Source organism: Salvelinus sp. IW2-2015, linkage group LG37 (assembly GCF_002910315.2).
Source record: "Salvelinus sp. IW2-2015 linkage group LG37, ASM291031v2, whole genome shotgun sequence".
NCBI classification, from domain to species: domain Eukaryota; kingdom Metazoa; phylum Chordata; class Actinopteri; order Salmoniformes; family Salmonidae; genus Salvelinus; species Salvelinus sp. IW2-2015.
The window spans coordinates 7,068,967-7,081,846 of record NC_036876.1 but is presented as its reverse complement, the minus strand read 5'-3'; the positions used below and the strand labels follow the sequence as shown (position 1 = coordinate 7,081,846).

The 12,880-nt window shown below is 42.7% G+C and overlaps 1 protein-coding gene across 5 annotated transcripts in view; it reads right to left on the bottom strand.

The window, feature by feature from the left end:
* Window positions 1-12,880, bottom strand: part of LOC111960178 (multiple PDZ domain protein) — a 69,759-nt gene that overhangs the window by 33,824 nt on the left and 23,055 nt on the right. For all 5 annotated transcript variants that reach the window (XM_070437916.1, XM_070437918.1, XM_070437919.1 and 2 more), the window contains exons 13-19: window positions 10,837-10,917; window positions 8,600-8,679; window positions 8,141-8,287; window positions 7,706-7,876; window positions 2,942-3,118; window positions 2,359-2,568; window positions 228-389 (exon numbers count right to left, since the gene is read on the bottom strand). In XM_070437916.1, the coding sequence (XP_070294017.1) occupies window positions 228-389; window positions 2,359-2,568; window positions 2,942-3,118; window positions 7,706-7,876; window positions 8,141-8,287; window positions 8,600-8,679; window positions 10,837-10,917 (1,028 nt within the window). The remainder of the gene's footprint in view (window positions 1-227; window positions 390-2,358; window positions 2,569-2,941; window positions 3,119-7,705; window positions 7,877-8,140; window positions 8,288-8,599; window positions 8,680-10,836; window positions 10,918-12,880) is intronic.

Sequence of the window (12,880 nt, the reverse complement as noted above, 5' to 3'; positions counted from 1 at the left end):
GTACTTCTAATGTCAACCTTGTATGGTAGAATAAGCAACTTATTTTGATTACGTGAGGGGTTTTCTTAGTGAAAAAGGCAGCAGCTTGCAATTGCTCCAATGACATTGAAATAAATGACATGACCATACTGATACTGCTTTTGCTTTGAAATAAGCTTTCTAAAATTGCTGACTGTAATGGCTTTAAAATTGACTTAGCTAGCCACAGTGCAAGTTTGTTGGCCTACCTTGGGTGTGGAGGACTGCAAGATCATCTGGTAGGACAGGTCAGCGCTGCAGGTGCTGCCATGGAGGGCAAGCATGGATGCCTGGAAGGTGTCATCCTCCTCGCCAGAGAAGCGATGCGCCAACACCCTCTCGTCGGTCAGGTCTACCTCATTGGAGTCAATCTGCATTAAAGAATGTCAATGTAGTGAATTGGATGGGGAATATGTCTCTCTATGCCATGGATGAGCTATCCAATCATGGATAGCTGTGTGGGTGCCATCAGAGCCATTTCAAAAGGATATATTGTTTTTTYTTGCTCAAATTTGATTAGAGTTATGAATTAAATTCAATTCCCTTGATAGAGTATTTTAAAGGATGCATTTTAGAAGTCACAATGGTTACTTTGTGTCTAATTTTGATTGGTTGGTTTTTCCCTTGTCCATCAATTTCATTGATTAGTTTGACTTGTCCCCAACGGAAACTAACCAATGCAGGCTCTGCCCAGAAACGATGGCCCTCTGCTGGCTCCTCCTCTCTCTCTTTAACCAGCAGAGTGTTGAATATAAAAGAACAGATTCCCGAGAATGACGACGGACTGCCCTCTTCATTGTATGGCTGTGGAGACAGGGCTGTAAATGGAAAATATCCGGAAATTCTCAGAAAGAAATACTGAGGAAATTCCAATCATTGTCTACAAATTCACAAGCCAAATATGATTGGAGTTGTTACATTTTTTAGTTGAGGTTGTTAGTAGCGAAAGGAGTGTGAGTTTTATTGGTTTGATTTGGTCTCCATGGTTTGGTCTCTACTTTTGTAATAGTTTGGTGACAAGTTGTACTTGGTTATTTGATTTCCAAAGGACTTCAAAAGAGATAATTTCTTGGAGTTTGCCACAGATTGCTTTAAATGGACCGTTTGATCTTGATTGTATCTAGCGCAATGCCCGGCGAGCAAGAGATATAGAGAAAAGAGGGAAAGATTGGAGAAGCTATTAGAGGCTTATACCAGTCAAACTCAATTTTGTGAAGCAATATAACAAAAATGCCACTCCCCCCTCCCTAAAAAAAAAACACATTCCAGGAGCTGCAGGAAAGCTCGATAACTCCACAYAGGCTTCACAAAAACACTGTAATCCACCGGACATGCAACAACCTTGACATCAGAGCCAGAACTTACTGTATGTTCTCATCATAATCTAATGGCAAGCCCAATAGAGAAATATAACTCTGAAGCTGAAAGAATGCAACCAATTTTCACAGAAAGACTAGACAAGCAATCCCTCAGGTGGTGAATATGTTTGTAGGAAAACCCTTATTTTGACAGCTGCCTCAATGCATTTATGTACACGGACTCCAAGGTGCCTCAAAATGCAATAATAAAGCAATATGATACAAAAGGCAGAGATATTTGTGCTGCCTTATGCTGTTGTCAGGGAGCTTGGAGGTGAGTATGTCAGCATTAGCATGTAGCCTAACTCTACTGTCTCAGCATGAAAAATTCAACACATCTGTAAGATGAGCCCTCATTATTGGGTGGCCACACACTGGAGAGAAAACGCACACAAATGCTGAGCGCGCACACACACAAACGCTCACATACAGTGAGCTCCAAAAGTATTGGGACAGTGACATGTTTTGTTGTTGTGGCTCTGCACTCCAGCACTTTGGATATGAAATGATACAATGTCTATGAGGTTAAAGTGCAGACTGGTATTTTCATCCATATCGGGTGAACGGTTTAGAAATTACTGCATTTAGTGTACATGTTCCCCCCATTTTAGGGGACCAAAAGTATTGGGACTAATTCACTTGTGTGTATTAAAGTAGTCAAAAGTTTAGTATTTGGTCCCATATTCCTAGCACGCAATGATGACTTTTGGTCCCCTAAAATGAAGGGACTATGTACAAAAAGTTATGTAATTTTAAACGGTTCACATGATATGGATGAAAATACACTCAAATTAAAGCTGACAGTKTGCACTTTAACCTCATAGTCATTCTATCATTTCAAATCCAAAGTGCTGGAGTACAGAGCCAAAACAACAACGGTCACTGTCCCAATACTTCTGGAGCTCACTGTACATATAAAACACGCACACACACACCTCACTAGTCTCTCCATAGGACAGACCTCACAATAGGGTGTCCTTACAGGTAGTGGTTTGGCCACCCCAATGTGGACCTTGCCGATGTTAGCCCCCTTCAATGCCTGGACAGCGTCCTCCAGACTGGCGTTGTCCAGGTTGGTGCTGTTGACGAACATGAGCCGGTCACCTGGCAATAGCCTGCCATCRTGTTCTGCCACTCCTTCAGACACCAGAGAGCGAATCACAATCACCGTCTTGGCAGGATCCATTGGGTCCTACGACAAGATCTGTGTCAGTGATGTCAATGGATGCACTCAACAGATAATCCAATACACCAACAAGGACGGAGATGTACCATTCACTTTTATTTGGAGGATTTGTTTATTCTGAATGTTCTGTAAATCACAAGTTATTACTTTTAACAAAAATAAGAGTAAGCAACTTAGTTTCAATCTACATGGGAAAAAACAGCGCATTGCAGTGTATTGAGTCACTTATGCTATTTGTTGAACTTCATTTCCAGGAGGGCAACGGCCCTAAAGCTCACGTGACCACTTCCTCCCAAAGTAAGAAGACAGGAACGACCCACAACAAAAGCGTATCATTCCTATGATAATCACTCCCATAATTCCAAATCAGAAATCCCACCTGGTAGTCCAAGATGCTGAATCCCAGTCCGCTCTCACCCTTCTCCAGCTCAATGTCCTGTATCTCCGTCTCCCACATGGCCAAAGGTGCTCCGAGTGTCTCATCCGTTACATTTTCCCTCGTCGCCACCCCCTCAGAACCTTCGAAAACCAGGAAACTGCCGAGGTCTCCCTGTATCTGCAGAGATAAACCCTCGATATCATCCCAGCACACGCATTCCTGACTCACTCCGAGCCCATAGGCTGCTGGTATTCCACTAGTACCGTTTCATAAGATCTTTGGCAGCACATTAAAGGGAATCTTTGGATGCTAAGCAGAAGTGCTGTATGCTTTTTTTTTCCTGAACTGAGGCATCTGATGAGCTGAGGAGAATTCCAAAATCCAAATGCAGGTTTCCTTTGTGTAGCTCCCTGGCTACTATTGCCTGTATCTCATGTATTGTCACAGTACCGGAGGTATTACTTTAGATGGATTGGTGTTAATAAAGAGTCAGCGTCCTTCCTAATCCTAAATCTTAATCCGTCATCATTGCCAATCTGGAGGCCCGGCAGAGCATTGAACAGACTGTGTTAAACTAATGGATGAGGGTGGATGAGTGAAGTAGGAGGACTTACTGATGTTGATTCCCAATCAGCCATTGAATATCAAGGGGTGGGGGAAAACAGTGTTTACTGTATGCTACTGTATGTCTAACACCCACCATTTTGTGAAGGACTTTCTGGCTTTACCTTCAATTTTCAAATCACTTCCTGAACAATTCACTTGCTGAAATGAACAAAGTATATGACTGAATTGAAATCTGAATTGACCCCAAACATGCATGTTATATTGCATTATGTTTAGGCTAGTAAGCATTGACTATGCTATGACAGTTACTGGAACACTGACAGTTTAAAAAATACACTATGTAATAATGGTAATGTCAACAGCATCTACAGGTAACAAAATAAAGGAAACACTTGAGTAAATGAGGGATAGAAAGTATATTTAAAGCAGGTGCTTCCACACAAGTGTGGTTCCTGAMTTAATTYAGCAATTAAAACATRCCATCAGGCTTAGGGTCATATATACAAATGCCCAGTTGCCCATTATTTTGGCWACCATGGCTAGAAGAAGAGATCTCAATGACTTTGAAAGAATGGTCTCAAAGCTGCATAGGGGGTTTAAAGTGTCAAATCAAATTGTATTTGTCACATGTGTCAAATACAACAGGTGTAGACCTTACAGTGAAATGCTTACTTACAAGCCCTTAACCAACAATGCAGTTAAGAAAAATAAGTGCTAAGAAAGTATTTACTAAAATAAACTGAGGGTGAATGCAAATAGTCCAGGTAGCCATTTGATTCGCTTTTCAGGAGTCATATGGCTTGTGGATAGAAGCTGTTAAGAAGCCTTTTGGACCTAGARTTGGCACTCCGGTAATGCTTGCTGTGCGGTAGCAGAGAGAATGGTCTATGACTAGGGTGGCTGGGGTAGACATTTTTAGGGCCTTCCTCTGACACCGCCTGATATAGAGGTCCTGGATGGCACGCACTACCCTCTGTAGTGCCTTGCGGTCCAAGGCCGAGCAGTTGCCATACCAGGCGGTGATGCAACCAGTCAGGATGCTCTCAATGGTGCAGCTGTAGAACTTTTGAAGGATCTGACGACCCATGCCAAATCTTTTCAGTCTCTCCTCTCCTATATCAGTCTCCTCTCTCCTCCTGAGGAGGAATAGGCATTGTCGTGCCCTGTTCACYACTGTCTTGAACAGCAAGGAACTTGGACACTGTATAATGAAACGCGTTGCCATTAATTTGTTTTGGATTCGCTTTGTCTTGTGGGGTATGTACAGTTGAAGTCGGAAATGTACATACACCTTAGCCAAATACATTTCTTTTACCCCCATTTTCTCCCCAATTTCGTGGTATCTAATTGTTAGTAGTTACTGTCTTTTCTCATCGCTACAACTCCCGCATGGACTCGGGAGAGGCGAAGGTCGAGAGCCATGCGTCCTCCGAAACACAACCCAACCAAGCCGCACTGCTTCTTAACACAGCGCGCATCCAAACCCGGAAGCCAGCCGCACCAATGGTGTCGGAGGAAACACCCGTACACCTAGCGACCTGGTCAGCGTGCACTGCGCCAGGCCCGCCACAGGAGGCGCTAGTGCGCGATGAGACAAGGATATCCCTGCCGGCCAAACCCTCCCTAACCCGGAGGACGCTAGGCCAATTGTGCGCCGCCCCATGGGCCTCCCGGTCGCGGCCGGCTGCGACAGAGCTGGGCTGGAAACCAGACTCTCTGGTGGCAGCTAGCACTGCGATGCAGTGCCTTAGACCACTGCGCCACCCGGGAGGCCCAGCCAAATACATTTAAACTCAGTTTTTCCCAATTCCTGACATTTAATCTAGTAAAAATCCCTGTCTAAAGTCAGTTAGGATCAGCACTTTATTTTAAGAATGTGAAATGACAGAATAATAGTAGAGAGAAAGATATATTTCAGCTTTATTTATTTCATCACATTCCCAGTGGGTCAGAGTTTACACCACTCAATTAGTATTTGTAGCATTCCTTTAAATTGTTTACTTGGGTCAAACATTTCGGGTAGCCTTCCACAAGCTTCCCACAATAAATTGGGTGAATTTTGGCCATTCCTCCTGACAGAGCTGGTGTAGCTGAGTGGTTTGTAGCCCCTTGCTTGCACACGCTTTCTCAGTTCTGCCCACACATTTTCTATGGGATTGAGGTCAGGGCTTTGTGATGGCCACTCCAATCCTTGACTTTGTTGTCCTTAAGCCATTTTGCCACAACTGTGTAAGTATGCTTGGGGACTTGTCCATTTGGAAGACCAATTTGCAACCAAGCTTTAACTTCCTGATGATGTCTTGAGATGTTGCTTCAATATATCCACATAATCTTCCTTCCTCATGATGCCATCTATTTTGTGAAGTGCACCAATCTCTCCTGCAGCAAAGCACCCCCACAACATGATGCTGCCACCCACAGAATGTGCTTCACGGTTGGGATGGTGTTTTCAGCTTGCAAGCTCCCCCCTTTTTCCTCCAAACATAACGATGGTCATTATGGCCAAACAGTTCTATTTTTGTTTCATCAGACCAGAGGACATTTCTCAAAAAGTACAATATTTGTCCCCATGTGCTGTTGCAAACTGTAGTCTGGCTTTTTTATGGCGGTTTTGGAGCAGTGGATCCTTCTTTGCTGAGCGGCTTTCAGGTTATGTCGATATAGGACTCGTTTTACTGTGGATATAGATACTTTTGTACCTGTTTCCTCCAGCATCTTCACAGGGTCCTTTGCTGTGTTCTGGGATTGATTTGCACTTTTGCACCAAAGGATGTTCATCTCTAGGAGACGAACGCATCTCCTTCCTGAGCGGTATGACGGCTGTGTGGTCCATGGTGTTTATACTCACGTACTATTGTTTGTACAGATGAACGTGGTAACTTCAGGTGTTTGGAAATTGCTCCCAAGGATGAACCAGACTTGTGGGGGACTACATTTTTTTCCCTAAGGTCTTGGTTGATTTCCCCATGATGTCAAGCAAAGAGGCACTGAGTTTGAAGGTAGGCCTTGAAATACATCCACAGGTACACCTCCAATTGACTCAAATGATGTCAATTAGCCTATCAGAAGCCATGACATAATTTTCTGGAATTTCCCAAGCTGTTTAAAGGCACAGTCAACTTAGTGTATGCAAACTTCTGACCCACTGGAATTGTMATACAGTGAATTATAAGTGAAATAATCTGTCTGTAAACAATTGTTGGAAAATGTACTTGTGTCATGCACAAAGTAGATGTCCTAACCAACTTMCCAAAACTATAGTTTTGTGGAGAGGTTGAAAAACAAATTTCAAATGACTCCAACCTAAGTGTACGTAKATTTCTGACTTCAACTGTATGGGTGTCTGAGCTGTAGGTTATTTGATTATGCAMACAATCTGGAAWTGTCTATCGTTAATCTCTCATCAACACTCAACCACGAAAGACTGCCATGTATGTTGTTATTGTTAGTTSTGTATGTGCAGTTAAGGGGAACGCGTGCTGCTCTGCTTGGAGCCAGATACAGCTTTGCTWGGTCTTTCTTTGCTGCACTTTACTATATTACTGGACAYTAATCAAGATGGGACAAGACCAGAYCCTGAATAACTWGTACAGTTGATTTGTTTKAAAAATGCAGAACATCTTTTTAACAGACATACCCCTCCCGATCTTCACAGCAACTTTGTCAAAATGACTTGACCATGWTAATTGACCATGCAATGTTATACCTAGGAGTGTAGCTTCCTCAACTCACACCCTTTATGTTCAACTCCAGTTGAGGTTTAGGTCTTAGAGAATGTTTTYAACCATATACAATGCTTTTAGTTTTAGATGTAATTAAGACCAGTTTGCTGTTAATGACCCATTCTGATACTGACCATAACTTCTTATTTAGAATTTCTGTGAGCTCACTGCCTTTGGGTGCTGACATGTAGAGTGTGGAATCATCAGCATACATATTCATTCCAGCTTCATGTAAGACCAGTGGCAAATTATTTGTAAAAATATAAAACAGTGAAAGGCCCAAGGCAACTGCCCTGAGGAACATCGCACTGTACATATCTGATGTTAGAAAAGCTTCCATTGAAGAACACTCTCTGGGTTCTACTGGATAAATAACTCTCCAACCATGCGATGGCAAGTAATGTAAATCCATAGCKGGTGAGTTTTTTCACTWWCAACTTATGATCAATAACATCAAAGCAGAGTGGGGAAGTACCTTCATTTTAGGTTCAGTAGCAAATTCATCCAACCCTGGTTGGCCAGAATCCCTGTCACTCTTCAGGAGAGGGGCGGGCCTACAGCAYGCCATGTAGACACAGACAGGCAGCTCCTTCAGAATGCTCACCACTTCCTTGTGGGTKTCACCAATCAGGGATATTCCATTSACCTGAGAGGGGTGGGCACACACATCCAATGGTCAACACTTATGTTGAGTCACTCATGCCAGGATTCAATCCGATTAAAGGTTATAGGGCATTGCTGTTTTTAAAGGCAATGTTCCCACGCTTGCAGAGATCCTATTCAAGGTAAACTCTACATATATCCAAGGAATTTAGGCACCTTGATATCAGTGGTAGAAGAATTTGTGCACTAAGTAAGTTCCAGGCTAACGGTTGTTCACCATGTTCTCGCTATTGGCGGTGTCCCTTACTTCGAGCAGTTCGTCCCCACTGAAGAGTTTCCCACAGCGTCCCACTGGCCCCTCCGGCAGAACGGAGCGGATGTAGTGGTGCCCGCTGTTGGCATCCAGACTGATTCCCAGACCACTGCTCTCACTGAACTTCTCCACCTGGGCAACCTGTCATGGGCATGGGCACAACAGGTGGGCACAACTCAGTTGGCACAAAAACACTATGAAGCTTTTTCAAAAAATTATGCTTTCGCACATCTTATGAAATTGTCCTATAATGGTCAGCATTCAATTTACCTAGTGTGGCAATATAGTAGAATGTTTTTATTTACAACACATACAATAATGTTTTTATTCTGCAACCAGTGCTTTTCCATCTATACAATTGCAATATAATGAGTAAAACAGGAAAAAGTACAACCATGTATCATTTAGTAAAGATAGGCTGTGTTTGGGTGGATGTTACTTCTGTTAACTCACCACTACTTCGTTGCTGGGGCCGAGAGTCTCCTGCCACTTCTTCTTCAGCTCCAACTCCTCATCCTCTGTTAGCTTTGCATCTTAAAAACATCAACATACCATACACTGAGTGTACAAAACATTAGGAACACTTGCTCTTTCCAGTACATAGACTGACCAGGTGAATCCAGGTGAAACCTTTGATCCCTTATTGATGTCACCTGTTAAATCCACTTCAATCAGTGTAGATGAAGGGGAGGAGACGGCTTAAAAATACTCATTTAACCTTTGATACAATTCAMATGTACCCTACCGTTCAAAAGTTTGGGGTCACTTAGAAATGTCCTTGTTTTTAAAAGTGGGAGGCCCCGGTGCACAACTGAGCAAGAGGACAAGTACATTAGAGTGTCTAGTTTGAGAAACAGATMACTCCAAAGTCCTCAACTGGCAGCTTCATTAAATAGTACCTGCAAAACACCAGTCTCAATGTCAACTGTGAAGAGGCGACTCCAGGATGCTGGCCTTCTGGGCAGAGTTGCAAAGTAAAAGCCATATCTCACTGGCCAATAAAAAAATAAAAATAAGATGGGCAAAAGAACACAGACACTGGACAGAGGAACTCTGCCTAGAAAACCAGCATCCCGGAGTCGCCTCTTCAATGTTGACGTTGAGACTGGTGTTTTGCAGGTACTATTTAATGAAGCTACCAGTTGAGAACTTGCGAGGCGTCCGTTTCTCAAACTAGACACTAATGTACTTGTCCACTTGCTCAGTTGTGCACCGGGGCCTCCCACTCCTCTTTCTATTCTGGTTAGAGACAGTTTGCGCTGTTCTGTGAAGTGAGTAGTACACAGCGTTGTACGAGATCTTCAGTTTCTTGGAAATTTCTCGCATGGAATAGCCTTCATTTCTCAGAACAAGAATAGACTGACGAGTTTCAGAAGAAAGGTCTTTGTTTCTGGCCATTTTGAGCCTGTAATCGAACCCACAAATGCTGATGCTCCAAATACTCAACTAGTCTAAAGAAGGCCAGTTGTATTGCTTCTACAATCAGACGACAGTTTTCAGCTGTGCTAACATAATTTCAAAAGGGTTTTCTAATGATCAATTAGCCTTTTAAAATGATAAACTTGGTTTAGCTAACAACGTGCCATTGGAACACAGGAGTGATGGTTTATGATAATGGGCCTCTGTACGTCTATGTAGATATTCCATTAAAAATAAAGCAGCTGTTTCCAGCTACAATAGTCATTTACAACATTAACAATGTCTACACTGTATTTCTGATCAATTTGATGTTATTTTAATGGAGAAAAAAAGTGCTTTTCTTTCATTTCTAAGTGACCCCAAACTTTTGAACAGTAGTGTATGTGTTCCATTCAGAGGGTGAATGGGCAAGACAAACGATTTAAGTGCCTTTGAACAGGGTAGGTGCCAGGCGCATCGATTTGTGTCAAGAACTGCAATGCTGCTGGGTTTTTCACACTCAACAGTTTCCCGTGTGTATCAAGAATGGTCCAACAACCAAAGGACATTCAGCCAACTTGACACAACTGTGGGAAGCATTGGAGTCAAGGTGTCAAAAGCTTTCCCTGTGGAAAGTTTGACACCTTGTTGTCCATGCCCCGATGAATTGATGCTATTCTGAGGGCAAAACGGAGTGCAACTCAATATTAGGAAGGTGTTCCTAACGTTTTCTACACTCAGTGTAGACTTAAATAGGATGACGTTTAAAGTACATTCAACCAACTACTATGTCCCATCTGATTGATTCAGACTCAATGAGTCACAGCAAGCGGTAGGCTACAGTTAGACATCTCCAAACGCACTACTTGAAAGAGTTTACGCGTTACTTTAAGAACCACTTCAAAGGATCTTTCATTTACCCTTTAATGTGAAGAAAATCTGTATATATATTATGGAGAAAACATACAGATCCTTATGTTCTACATGCACATTATATTTGAAATGTGTGGTAACACTTCATTTGGATAGTCCATCTGTAGATGCTCAACAAACTATCAACAGACGATCGAAACAACGTCAACAACATTTTTGCTGAATTACAACAGGGAAAACATCTATAGACATGCATTAATAGTTTGTTGAGCATCTACAGATGCATTGGTTCAATCATTTTGAAATTCACAGTAGCCTCAAACCAGTCCTCACAACAATAGCATACTTTAAAACAGATTCCAATCCATTAGCTATACTTAGTAAAGGACCCCAGATAACAGGGGAGTGGATTCACTTACCGTCTCTGGTGTTCTCAGTTAACTGATCCTTCACGTTGGTGACATCAGATTCCCCACTCAATGCCTGGTACTGTTTCTCATCTGCACCGGGGTACACAATATATACACATCAATACACACATACACACTTGTAGTGCTCTTGGTTAAGTCACCTTGCTCCCAGCCCAAACATGGTGGTTATGATGGCATGGGTTGTGCATCGTGTCTTGTATGGTAAAGACACACACGCATCAGAGGTCTGCTTCAGTTAGGCCTGGTTCCAGCTCCGAACATGCTGGCTATGTCGTCACGGATTGTGTTATTATGGGTAGTGTGTGTGAGTGTGCACAAGTGTGTGTGCATGCACATGTGTATTTGTACTTCTAGATGTATGTGTATTGTTGTGTTATTTCACTACACCCGCAATAACATCTGCTAAATATGTGTCTGCGAGCAATAAAATGTGACTTGATTTTGTCATGCATTTTCCTACGCGTAAGTTTACTGGGGTTCGTGTGAGGCTGGCCCAATTACAGGTTAAAGGAGTTCAGGGTTTCCTAAAGCAGGGCGGAGCGCGCAGCCTTCTAAATCTGGAGCTGTGGTTGTGGTGAGAAGATACAAGTAGAGAAGCTTCACCATCCTTACGTAGATGGAGGACATTAAAGTTAGTGCAATGTTGTGGTTATGTGTACTGTCCTCAAGTAGGCACAGCCCTGCAGCGTCACCAGGGATGTGATCAGGGGCTGTATGTATCAAGCTTCTCAGAATAGCAGTACTGATCTAAAATCAGTTCCTCTGTCCAGAGTCTGTTCTTTTGCCCATCTTATTTTTTTATTTTTATTGGCCAGTGAGATATGGCTTTTACTTTGCAACTCTGCCTAGAAGGCCAGCATTCCGGAGTCGCCTCTTCACAGTTGACGTTGAGACTGGTGTTTTGCGGGTACTATTCAATGAAGCTGCCAGTTGAGAACTTGTGAGGTGTCTGTTTCTCAAACTAGACACTAATGTACTTGTCCTCTTGCTCAGTTGTGCACCGGGGCCTCCCACTCCTCTTTCTATTCTGGTTAAAGCCAGTTTGCATGTTCTGTGAAGGGAGTAGTGCACAGCATTGTACGAGATCTTCAGTTTCTTGGCAATTTCTCGCATGAAATAGCCTTCATTTCTCAGAACAAGAATAGACTGACGAGTTTCAGAAGAAAGTACTTTGTTTCTGGCCATTTTGAGCCTGTAATCGAACCACAAATGCGGATTCTCCAGATACTCAACTAGTCTAAAGAAGGCCAGTTGTATTGCTTCTTTAATAAGCACAACAGTTTTCAGCTGTGCTAACATAATGCAAAAGGGTTTTCCAAATCAATTAGCCTTTTAAAATGATAAACTTGGATTAGCTAACACAACGTGGCATTGGAACACAGAGTGATGGTTGCTGATAAATGGCTCCGTATGCCTATGTAGATGTTCCATAGAAAATCTCTGTTTCCAGCACAATAGTCATTTACAACATTAACAATGTCTATACTGTATTTCTGATCAATTTGATGTTTATATATTTAAAAAAAGGACATTTCTAAGTGACTCCAAACTTTTGAACGGTAGTGCATATATGCACTGTGTTTTGCTTGAATATAGACTACTGTGATTGGAGGTATATGTGACTGTCAATCAAAAATGCAGTTGTCATGTTCATTAGGGCACGCCATTGACAACATTTTAAAATGCTTTGCAGCGGAAAACGCAATAGAGTGTGTTTTAATTGGACAAATCCAGGTAGTCCTTCCCTGTTTAAGTCAGTTTTCTTCCATTTCCTGCCTAATGAACATGGCCCAAACCCTTTATCTACAGGTACCTGAGTGGTGGAGTCCACAACATCTCGTCCTCTCCAGTGTCGTGTCTCTGCCACCTGGGGTTGGTGAGACTACGATCACACTGGGCACCACAGCGGTGGGGATATCCTCTGGACGGAAGCCTCGCCTGATCAGCTTCAGGTGAACTGTCTGGCTTGTGTGTCTCAACACCTCCACGGCCTGCTGGTTGGTGTAGCCCTGGATGTTATTACCGTCACACC